The sequence below is a fragment of the Budorcas taxicolor genome, chromosome 3 (genome assembly GCF_023091745.1).
Source record: "Budorcas taxicolor isolate Tak-1 chromosome 3, Takin1.1, whole genome shotgun sequence".
Taxonomy (NCBI): Eukaryota; Metazoa; Chordata; class Mammalia; order Artiodactyla; family Bovidae; genus Budorcas; species Budorcas taxicolor.
In genome coordinates, this window is record NC_068912.1 from 100,293,907 (window position 1) to 100,305,962 (window position 12,056).

Below are 12,056 nucleotides of genomic sequence, written 5' to 3' on the forward strand. Positions count from 1 at the left end.
TCTGCCAGGGCCTTTGGTAGACCAGTGTGTCTACCAAACGAGAGCCCACGGCAGCCACTGGGGCCCCTTTCTGTTGGGTTACAAGTCTCCTAGGCAAATATTTATGAACACTACCAGTGTTGGAACCTCGGGCAGGGTGACTGGAATTAGAAAAGGAAAAAACTCATAGCACTGAGTTCTGATACTAAACAGGCTTCTCTCAGAAATGCAGGGGACGGAGGAGGAACCAAAGTCCAGCAGCAGCAGCAGGACACGTGAGGTGGGCCCCCCACACCAGCAAGAGGTGGCAAGCAGGCTGGGAGCACCGTGACCACTTTAATCTGAGCTCAGGACCAATAACCCCTGCCACATGGAGCGTTCACCAGAGTTCCGCACAAGGACACTCACATCTTGCAGAAGCTTCTCTAGATTCTCTTGAAGTTCGTAGAAGTAGTGTGAGGTAATGAGGCCACTCCGGGATTTGTCCAGGCAGTCTCGGGCCATCTCTATCACCTGATGATGAATAAAGCTCAAGGTTCCATCAGCCAAGGGCAACACGTTGTCTGGAGTGTTGGAGGAGATGAACTCGGCTAGACGCTCTTCCATTTGTGCAGTGGCCTGCAAGTCAGAGAGGACAAGTGACTCTCTCCTCCTGAGCCAGGTCGCCTGGAGCTAAGCCTGAAGGGCCTGGTCACAGCCTGAGGACAGGCTCTGTGATCCTGCTTTCCTCATGTTGCACTTGGGGAACCCGATGACTGGACACATGAAAGGCCGCCTTCAAGTCAAGTCAAACATTCAGTCAAGGCCCTCTCCCATCTGGCCTTGTCCACCTCTCCACTCCTTAAAGGGCATGCTCTCTGGCTCTAAGGACACTTGGGTTCTGTTGTTTTGCTCCTTCATTATGCTGTCTCATGCCTCTGTCCATTTATGCTGTTGCTTGTGTGTGGCTTTTTCACCTGCCAAGCCTGCCTGGCAAACTCTTATGACTCCTTCTAATCTCAGTTCAAGCATCATTTTCCTCTGGGAAGTCTTTGATTCCTCCAGGAAAACTAGGGTTTCTTTTCCTCTGTGCTTCCACTGGACCCCCCAACTATACAAACTTGGTGTGTGGACACTGCTGGTTTCTAAATCTGTCTCCATACTGGGAACTTCTTCAAGCCACAGGGAGTCTGATTATCTCAGGATGCTCTTACTTCAACTTAGGACCCAAGTGAGCTAAGCAGATGTTCAGAGAGTATTTACTCAAGTTGTGAATCTGCTGGCTCATGGACCTGGATCCCCAGTACAGCAGCATGGGGTTTGGCTCAGAAGCCTCTTGGGGACCTAACTGCACATGAATGTCGAAAGAACATACATGAGCTAACAAGTTCCTGCCTATCCGGGGCTTGGCTTTCTTTTCTTTGCCCACCAGGTGGCCATTTCTGATTTTCAGTGTGTTTAGGTGGATATTTGTGTATGTGCGTGTATGTATACACACATTTTTGGTTTATGCATATATAGACACATATATATATGGTGGTGGGAGGGGAGAGGAGGTAGGAGGGAGTGGAAGGAATCAACATATTTCCTCTATCATCACTTCATCCTACATGAATGACTTGGGGACACACAAACATGGAATGCTAGAATAACATGACACCTAATACATAAGGAGGAGGAGGAAACATGGGGTGCATTTCCAAACACTATACACACCCCCAAGTTTTTAAATAAAGAACCAAGCACAACAGAATGATTTCCACACTGTCACTCTGCCCCTCTGCTTTGCTCTCGTTCTCCAGGGCCCACTCAAAGGCTAGAAAGTGCAGACCACAGAGCAGCAGGGAAATAACAGTTAACACTTCTGAGTGCTACTGTGTCCTGGGCACAGTTAGAAAAATTTAATGTTCATTAATCTTCACAAGCTCCCTATGAGAGAGATTCTCTTCTTATCCCAAATTACAGATGAGGCAAACGAAGTTCAGAGAAGTTAATCATCTGCCCCGGGGCACGAGACTAACACACAGGGGAGGCAGACTTGAACGCAGTCGGTCTGCTCCCAGAATCTGCCCTTCCTCACTGCTCTGCTTCCTGTGAAGAAGGAAAGCACAAGGGTGGCACAGCCTTCCCTCAGCCTGCCATGTGTGCCTGGAGATGCCCTGAGGCTAGAGAAAGGACACGTTGGAGGAGCAGGAAATCACACATTGCCAGCCCTGATATAGATGAACAGGCAGAGCCGGGGGCCTAGATGGAGGATGAAGAAAGAGGCCTGAAGACCTCATGCTTGCTGCTGTCATGAAGAGGGGTCCACCTGGCCCTGGTTCCCTCTCTCCAGAGCTGGTTTGTTCTGCAGGGGCAAGGCCTATCATTAGGCAGCCACACCACAGGGTTTAGGCATGTGGTCTTCAAAAGGAAATGCAACTGCAAAACACGGTTCTCGTTCCACATACGAGGTTCACCATCAAACTGCAGCGATGAAGACCACTTCCCAACTATCTCAGGACAGTAACTCGCCTCCCCCCTTGGCATTTCCCCACTTGAAAACACAAGTCCAGTTGTGAATAGCAACTCTGAGCTCTGTCTCCCACCTTACTGCTCCCTCTGGCCAATTTCATGGCAGAGGAAATTTAGAAATCTGCCTTGAATGAAGGTGCTCTCAGAGGGAAAATCTCCTTCTGGGGGATCCCAACTCATGGATCCTCACTGGAGGGTTAGAACCAAGATCTCTGCTCTTTCCTTCCCCATTAACATGTGGTAGGATATGGCTTTGACATTTCCCTCTAGACACCCCTTTTCTGTGGGGAGTGGAGAAACAGACGCTTGCAAGCACAGTCCCCAGACTTCCAGGTCCTCTGTCCCTCCTCTTCTCTGGCAGTCTGGCAGCCGCCGTGTTGTGCCCTCCTATTCTGGCTGCCTCCAGAGACACGGTGCTACCTCCCACCTCTGGTCTTTGCAGTGGGGCTGGCTGGAGGCGGCATCCTCGAGATATTACCATTTCTTTTAATCTGGATCCTTACCTTGGGGAATCTTTCCTTGTATACATGATTCATCATTATTATTTCACTGTCAAAGGAAACTGGTGACCGTCCAGGACTAAATAAGAAAGAAATAAGTGTGTTACGTTAGTGCTAGGGACATTGAGGAGAAAGAGGCCCATCCCCAGAACCCGTGCCTGCCCACCGTCTGCAGCACCTATACACTCCCACCTTCAGGAGTGCTGAGTTAGAGAGCCTCCTTTTTCTTGGAGCTGTCAGTACACTTTCTTCAGCTCAAAATGGTGTTACTTGGAGCTAGACTACCTTCCTGTAAGAGGCCTGGCCTTCACAAAGACCTCTGCCAGGGCCTGAAAAGGCCTAGACAGGGGGAGACCACTCTTGAAGTCACAGGTGGTTCTTCTAGGATCCCCACCCCCATAACAAGACTCTCTGGGTCCTCTTTGCTTTGGCCAGTGGGGTTGGGCACACCTCTAGCATGTTCCAGGAATCAGATCAAATCAAACTACCAACCATCAAAACAACTAGAAGAAGACAGTGTATACCTGTATATTTCCCAAACAAGCTGCAGCCAGTGGGGCTGACCTAGCTCTACCTGGGGGATGAATGAGGCTGGTCCCGCCAGCCTGTTGAGGACTGTACACCTGGGCCATCTGAATCTTCCACTTTGGCCCATGTGTGATTATATCCTCGTAAAGGATTTCAAAGTCTAAGCCACAAAATTGAGTGGCTACTTGGGTCCTGCCCAGTTTGATGCCCCCGACCTGTGATCGCAGTTGAGTCCAGAGCTGCTCTTCTCTGCCTTTCCTCCCTGCAGTGGCCCTGGTCCATCTGCTGCATTAATGTACATTACCAAGCATTTTAAGAGTAATCCTCAGGGATTCCCAGAGGTACTGCCATCCTCTCAATCTCAGATGGTCTAACAGGTGCCCCTGTTTCTGTGTGGACTGTGAGGAGCACCAACATTTGGGCATTCCTCTGTGGCACTGGGCTCCATGCTCCCTTGTCTGATCGTCTGACCCTGTGCACTGCAGTCCCAGTCATTACTGTCCTCAACCTAAACTTGAACCAGCCTTTGTGGTCTGGCTCAGCTCACTCCCTGACATTTGCAGTGCCAACATTACCCGAGGGGACTCTTCCTGGGAGGCATTACTCCTTGGCCCCCACCTTCAACATGTCGGCCAATTTAGTATTTCTCAGGGGCCCTGGAAAGCTGAGCTCCATCTCTGAAAGCCCTGCTCATTGCAGTTTCCACCTTCTTCTTGAACCTGGAATTCTGGCACAGATTTACCATCTAATGCCAAAGAGAAGAGCTGACTTAATCCATAGAATACACAGAGAAATCAGGGGTTAAGGACTGATTGGTTTGATGAGCCCTAGTGACTCAGGGAGATGAGACTGATTAAGATGGCCATTTAGTTCTTCTTTTGCGATGGGCTTCTCCCTGAGTCAGCCACAAGTGTCCTCAGAAGCAATGTTTTCAGTTGGCCGGGTTATATATTCTGGGCCTCTGGGTTCTTAGCCAGGTAACCATCAGAAGGGATGATACCATTACTCTCCCATAACTGAAGAGTCCACAGTACATTTTCTACTGCCAACCCCTCTTCTTGCCTAAGAGCATCGTTAGGTACCTCTCGGTGGCAGGGAGTGGTGGGGGGAGCTGAACTGTACCCGAAGCCAAAGGGCCTGGGCCTCCCTGGGCTTGACTCATTCAAGCTGTGCCCATGTGCTAGGCCAGAGGCTGGCAAATTATGGTCCGCAGACCAAATCTGGCCAGCTGCCTGCTTTTATAAACAAAGTTCACATAGATCTGTGGATGAGTCCACACAACAGCACAGTAAGTAGCTGCTGGAGGTGGTATGGCCTACAAAGTGTGGAATATTTACTGTCTTGCCCTTTATGGAGCAAGTACGCCAACTCCTAGGCTCTGAGGACAAGCTGAGCTCCAGGGCACCAGGTGGAGGGCCCCTCACCTGAGGCTGCGGGAGCGGGGCCGCAGGGCTGGGGACTGCCGCCCCTCCTCATCAGGCACACTCTCTGTGCTAAAATGCTTCGTCAAGAAGTGCAGCTCATCGGCCGTGGGCTGGAAAGGCAACTGGTGCAGCTTCTCCTGAGAGGAGCACGACGACTAGAGGGACATTGAAAAAGAGCATTAGAGACAAGTTTGAGGCAGGCCAGGAGTGGAGGTGGGCTGAGAATGGTGAGGGGCCCCCAGTCAATGTAAACCTGAAGTCAGCCCACAGCGGCAGGCTTCCCCTCCACAGGGCACGATCCTGTCCATCTCTACCCCTCAAGGCTCTCAGTCCTGATGGAGCCGAGATACTCTCCTCTTTCCTGAGTTTTGCAGGGGGTCAGACCCAGACATTCGTGAGGTGTGAGAGCTCCTCGACTCCCTAGGGGTCCTCTTTAGGTGGCAAAAAGCAGATTCTTCTGCAAGGACCCCTTACTTTCGTGAAGCTTTTGGCTAGTTGGAATGGCAAGTAATTAATAAGTCATGCTTCCTGGCTTCTTTGGCAATGTCCTAGGGATGCTCAGCCTACAAACGGCATCCTGGTAAGTTCTCCTTCCTACAACACCTTGGAGAGCCCCGGGGGAGCTCAGCAATGCTTCCTTCAGGCTGTTAACCAGAGGGCAACTGGCTTTGCTAAGGCTGTGACCACTTCACCCAGGCTCTAGGGATACCAATAGGCAGGAAAATTCAGCAGGGAACAAAATTATTTTCAGATCTGCAACCCAAAGACTAGACTTGACCTGAAAATAGGTAAGAATTCTAAACGTGGCCTGTGACTGAGATTGAAGCTAAGCCCACTGGAGTCACAGGAGATGACGTGAGGGAGTGAGCTGAGCTATGAGAGGCAGCCCACAGTGCAGCCGCTGCTGTGGCAGTCCTGGTCAGTGAGCACCCCCTTACCCGACCAGACCGGCTACAACAGCAGCCAGTCTAACGCTCCTGGCTCAATTCTGCTCACCAACTGATGAAGGATCTGGAGTTAAATGTCTAAATCCATTTACACTCAAAGCTGCAGCACCACACTGAGAGAACTCTGAGGCCACACGTAAGCCTTAATACCAAGTGAGAAACCAGAATTTTTTTGACTAACAGGGCACACTTCTCTCATGGAATGCTATAATAAATATAGTCGTAAACAGCTGGTGGGAGGTTTTCACAGGGCTCTGTTTTGGTCACGTTTTTTTATAAGTGGTTTGGACAGAAACTGTAAAAAAGTATCCTCACTCAACTGCAACTAACGTGAAGCAAAGTTGGTATTTTAAGGTATTTCAATAAAATAAGCTGAAGCAATGGGTTGGGTCAATTAAAATTTTTTGAACAGGAATATATATACATAATAAATACATGACACGTACCTTGGGTCTAAAAAAATCATGGTGGAGTAAAGGATTATGGGAAGGGATATTTACTAGGGAAAGATCTGTAACTAACAGCTGCCGAAAGACCAGTGAGATCTTTGGATTAATTTAAGAGTAATATTTAGGACTCTCCTGTGGGTCCAGTGGTTAAGACTCTGCACCCCCACTGCAGAAGGCATGGGTTGGATCCCTGGTCAGGGAACTAAGATCCCACAGGCTGTGAGGTGCAGCAAAAAAAAAAAAAGAGTAACTCCTTTTACCTGCTTTGGATTTACGAATATAGACAAACTGAGCTGAGAAGACCTACAGAATGGTGGAATACAAGGGAAATGGGTCATCCAGTCTGTGGCTTGCAAAGCCTGAAATACATCCCTTTGCAGAAAGTGTTTGCCAATGTGTCATCCTGCCTTCAATTAAAAGTTGCTCAGTGAGAAGTCTCATTTTAGCATCAGTTGTGCACAGCAGCAATAGGACATCTGTTGTGTTTTAGGCTAAAATCTTCTCTAAGAAGTTTTTGAAGTTTTTGAAAAGAAAAGTGAAAAAGTTAGAGGATACATGTCCTTTGGGACATGGTAGGGGTTATCCGCTCTTGACTGCAGTTCTGGAAATAAAATAGGGGAGCAAGGGAACTGTGCTTAGGAGTCCCTGTGCCCAGCCTCATGGGCAAAGAAAAAGTCCATCCTCAAGTTCCCCTCGGAATCCACTAGGAATAACTGATGCTCCAAAACAAGCTGGTTAATTCTTTCCAAAGGCATGTAATGGATCTGACTATGGCTGTTAAGGGCCACCAGACTTCTCCCCCTCTCAGCCTCATCCCAAACAACCTCCCTGAGCTGGGCTTTGGAGAAAAAGTTGAGAACCATTTCACAACACTGTAGGGTGAAGGAAGTACAGCCACAGACTTGGCTACTTACTGAGACAGTAGAGCTAGGGGTGTTGGTTCCATAGCCTGAAGAAGGCAATGAGGCCAAAGACCAGCGCCGTCCATCAGTCCTATGTAAGAAATGAACGTTAGGCAGTTTCTACCAGACCCCACCCTGAGCCCAGGACCTGCCTGTCTTTTGATCAGTTTTTTGGGGACAACTAATTCACTGGTGGACTCTTTCTTGTCTCAAGACTGTACTGCTTGGTCCAGTACATGCGTTCATATCTCTCTCCTTCATGGGGCCTATTGTTCCATATTTTCCACTGAAAGACAGACATCTCTGACTATAAAGGAGTCCATAACTTTAAATAAGAACATCTGTTATACAATACTATGGTTTTGGAATAAACATCTTTACACTCTCAGCTTATTCACTTCTAGCAATGACAGAGGATCCCAACTAAAGGCTACATCACAAGGAGAGAACTGCCACTGAAATGCTAGTTCCCTTCCTAAAGGTTCTACATGAAGGGCCCTTTGGGGTGCCCCAGGCCACTGGGTTGATAACCAGGAAGAAATGAAACTACCACTTGGGTCTGAGTATGAATCAACAGATAGCAAATAGTCAAAGGCTACCCAGGACCCATCAGGATTGATAAATCCAATCTTTGAGAATGTTTGCCAAAGAGTGACAGCAACCTGATGAATGAGGAGTGAGGTGGTATACCCTTGGCTGTATATGAGACTCTGGGGCAGGCTTCCAGCTGCTCTTTAGAGGATATGCCTGAAGCTCTCATTACAGAGAACCACAGTTACCTGCTTTGCTGTAGAGAAGAAAGATCAAGCAAATATTTGGCTTGACGCTTTTATAACATGGACAAGTGATTCTTTCCTAGATAACAAGACGTACTGTAACAAATGTTATTTCTTGTCGGGTTTGGGGGTGTAACCTGCTCTGGTTGAAGTTAGAGGAAAACTTCTTTGAACATTAGCAACAGAGGACCTTTAGAAGTTAAGTTCAATACTCTCAATCTTCAGAGAAAACATTAAGACCCAGAGATCAGGGTGGATTGTTTTGTTCCAGGCTTCACAGTTAACAGTGGGTGGGGTGAGGCATGAGAGGAAGAAGCAAAAAAGGAATCAATCTTGCCAGGGCTTTTCTTCTGGAAGCACTCCCCTCCACCCCCAGCAACACTGAGCAGCTTTTCCTACTAGGTTCTGTTAGGGGACAGCTGGGGGTTCCATGCCACATGCACACAACTCAAAATTCATTCCACCCAGGCAGCCAGTCCTGCTGGAACCTAGTCTCTGAGATGAGCCTGCTCAAACATGATGTTCTCTCTGACCTCTCTGCTTGGTCCTGAGAGCTCTACACAAGAAAGCAAGTCAATTCCTGGAAAACAGAGCTCAGTGAAAATGGAACTAGTCTAGCTCAGGGAGGCATTTCCCAAACCCTTGTCAGATACACTTCTTCACAGGTGACTTTTCCTCCTTCACACGGAAATGGAAACCAATTGCATGGCAGCCATTTTCCTAGAAACTGAGCAGGGACCACCAGTCAGAAATGCCACTATGAGGAGGCCTCTGTGTCCTCTGCTGGGTCATCCACTGGGTGACCAAGCAAAGCTGTGGGAATGAGGCTGACTTGTCTCTTCACTCAGAAGCTTGGAACTATTCATCAAATCCTGCCTCTAAGCGTATGAGCGTGGAGCCTTGGTTCCAGCAGGCAGAGAGCCTTAGGGCCTCTTTACTAGAAATGAAAGGCCAAATGTCCAAACCCACAGTCAGAGAAGACGCATCCCACCCAGTTCTCACCAAGCACAAGACCACACGCCACACTGCCTGGCCATGCACAGCGGTTTCCCAGCCCCTCCCCGCCAAGTCCACTATTACCTGTCTGCTCTGTGGCCATGGCTGTGGTGGAAAGACACACAGTAAAGTGAGAACCAAAGGGAACCAGAGAGACTGATCTGTCTGACCCCTGGCGTTTGGTCTAGCTTGGCAGAGGCAAACCTTTTGTTTAGGAATGTGCAAAAGTTAGAAGTGGAATTGTATGACTAACAGGTATACCCCTAGAGTTTCATTACATCTGTCTTTTGTGTGAGATTCCACACTAATGCAATGCTATAAAGCCCGTGCTGGACTTCAGTGACAGGAAACACAATTCCTGAGGACTCTGTTTGGCCGGACTGACGTCTTCTTCCCCTCCCCTATCAATACCTAACTGCTTTCCCGACTCTGTCTGGTAAGGGGACAGCCTAGCTTTCTGTCTTCAACTCAAACTTTAGGCCACCTAGCACAGACCTGTGTGACTCTCAGTGGTAATATCAAGTCTCAAAGTTTCCAGCTGATCTATTCCTAAAGCCCACACAATGAAGCAGGCACAGGGCACCAACAGAACAAGCTATTCTGCCTGGATTGGTCTACATACCTGTGTTCTCACTTTCAACATGGCAGGCTCCTTCTTATCCTTCAGGCTGGCTTAAAGGTCAGTTCTTCTTAGAGGCCTTACATGACCACCCAGTACAGAGTCTCCAGCCTCATTCCCCGCCTACTCTTTTAGGCAGCATCATATTCTTTCCCTTTATGGTGTTTATCATAGGTTGTAACTATATACTTGTTCGTTTGCTTGTTCATGATTCTTCCCCACCACTCATTCAATCAGTAAGCACCGACTGAGTGCTTATTATATACCAGCAGACATATTTGCAACATATTAAGGCATCTCTATTAAAGGTGCTTTGATTGTGGCTACGAGGAAATGCAAAGCAAATAAGAAAATAAAGTCAGCCCCCCTTATCCATAGTTCTGCATCTGCAGATTCAACCAACATTGAATCAAAAATATTCAGGGAAAAAATAATCCAGAAAGTTCCACAGAGCCAAACCTGAATTTTCTGGGTGCCAGCAACTATTCACACTGTATTTAAAACTATTTACATAGCATTTACATTGTACTGGGTATTATAAGTAATCCAGAGATGACTTAAAGTATAGAAGAGGATGTACACAGGTTATATGCAAATACCTTGAGACTTCAACATCTGTGGATTTTGGTATCCACTGGGGTCCTGGAACCAGTTCCCTCTGGATACCCAGGGGTGACTGTATCAGGCACCGAAAAGTACCAGTTTGAACATCAAACTGGATGCTCTGCTGGAGAATGATGAGGGACTTCTTTATACTATATGGTGAGGGAAGGCCTGTCGGGAGAGCTGTCGTTAACTAAGCGAAGACCTGAGGGAACAACACTCCTTCAAAGGGAACAACAAGTGCACAGACTCTACTAACTCCACTAAGTTTCTAGAAAACGAGGGCTCCGTCTGTCCGGTTCCCACTAAGTACCCAGTCTGTGCCTGGGCTTACTGGGTGCTCAGTAAATATTTACTGGATGAACAGGAAATGACTCAGTATAGAGGGCAGTCCTAGGCCCTGCTGTCCCAGCTCTGAGGCAGAGTTCACACACAATTGAGGCAGCAAGTCTGGGACAAATGAGACTTTCAGCTGGGCTGGAAAAGCAGATGCATCCATCCAGCATATTCCTATACTGAAAGCACTCCTTTTCTGGAGGTCTTAATGACAAAGACTGGCTCTAATCAAGAATAGCTTTAAAAATAAAATCAAAGAGCACGAACTCTCCCAAGCAAGAATTATAGAAATGTTCTGAAAAGTAAATAATTTGTATAAGAAGACTTGACACATGGATTGGATGGACTCATGTCAGTCAGCTCAGTACTTCTCCAGAGGCGAGGCAGTGGGCTGAACTGTCAAGACTGTTCCCATGTGCTGGAGACAAGTTCATATCACTTCCGGAAATGAGTGAAATGTGAGGAATACAATCATGGCTTTTCATCACACCAAATCTTTCTAAATTCATGGGAGTATAAGTGAAGACCTGGTAGTCTCTTTATCCTCAAGGAGAGAGGCATAAATGGCTCCTTCCAGCTCCCTGGAACTAGCTGAGTTAGAGGAGGAAAAGTGTAACTTTGGGTCCTCCTGGGAGGAGAGTCCATCTTCTCATTAGCACAGCTCTCAATCGAGAGTATAATGTTTCAGAACATACCCTCAGGAAACCAGGGGTTTCTGTTTAAGATTGTAAAATAAATCCACTTCTAATATCTGCTTGCCCATTTGAACACTCAAATGCAAACACCTATGGCGTTTGGAAAACAAAGGTTGAACAAGATAATTATGACCTGGGCGAGGAAAGCAGGAAAAGAATTCTGATGGCTGGCAGATCGAAGGTAATACACTTAGAAGGGCAATGCCTCAAAGGAGGAAGCTGACATTTAACTGACATTCATGCAAATACCACACATGTTAGTCACAGAAGAGTCTATCAACTTACCTACGGGCAGGAACAAAGGAAAAGTGAGCAGGTGCATTTGGAGAGAAATTCCGGGGACTATCCAAAGGACTGTTACCTGTAGACAGGGAAAGTAAAAGAAATCCTCTGTGAGGTTTGCTTCTGGGGAAGGCTGAGATGATAACCTTTAGAAAAGAAACCATCCCCTAGCATCGGCAATGAGCACATATGATTATTTTTCCAGGCCCACCATTAGTTTAATGATTCTCTCTTTGCAAAAGTTTGGCAGCCCAGAGGGTCTTCCCTTGTTCCCAAGTTGCCTATAACCCATCTATGCTTCTCAGACATCTGTTCTAGATCTTGCAGCAACTTGACAATTTCCCGTCCTCCTTGGAACACCTCAGGTTCCAATCTGCCTAGTCAAGGTAACCCAACTTTGCAAAGTCCTGAACTCATTCAGGGCAGAGCACACAGCCAAACACTCAAAACTTCTCAAAGGGCAACGGGACTGCTGGTCTGAAAGGCTCTTGCACATATATTCCACACACTGCATCCAAGGGGCTAAC

At 47.5% G+C, this 12,056-nt stretch overlaps 1 protein-coding gene across 6 annotated transcripts in view; it reads right to left on the bottom strand.

Moving 5' to 3' along the window:
• MAST2 (microtubule associated serine/threonine kinase 2) overlaps positions 1–12,056 on the bottom strand; it is a 206,815-nt gene that overhangs the window by 18,591 nt on the left and 176,168 nt on the right. For 4 of the 6 annotated variants that reach the window (XM_052637205.1, XM_052637208.1, XM_052637209.1 and 1 more), the window contains 6 exons: positions 11,533–11,608; positions 9,079–9,099; positions 7,235–7,313; positions 4,925–5,079; positions 2,976–3,051; positions 388–597 (listed from right to left, as the gene is read on the bottom strand). In XM_052637205.1, coding sequence (XP_052493165.1) covers positions 388–597; positions 2,976–3,051; positions 4,925–5,079; positions 7,235–7,313; positions 9,079–9,099; positions 11,533–11,608 — 617 coding nt within the window. The remainder of the gene's footprint in view (positions 1–387; positions 598–2,975; positions 3,052–4,924; positions 5,080–7,234; positions 7,314–9,078; positions 9,100–11,532; positions 11,609–12,056) is intronic. The other 2 variants (XM_052637207.1, XM_052637206.1) reach the window with 1 other exon arrangement.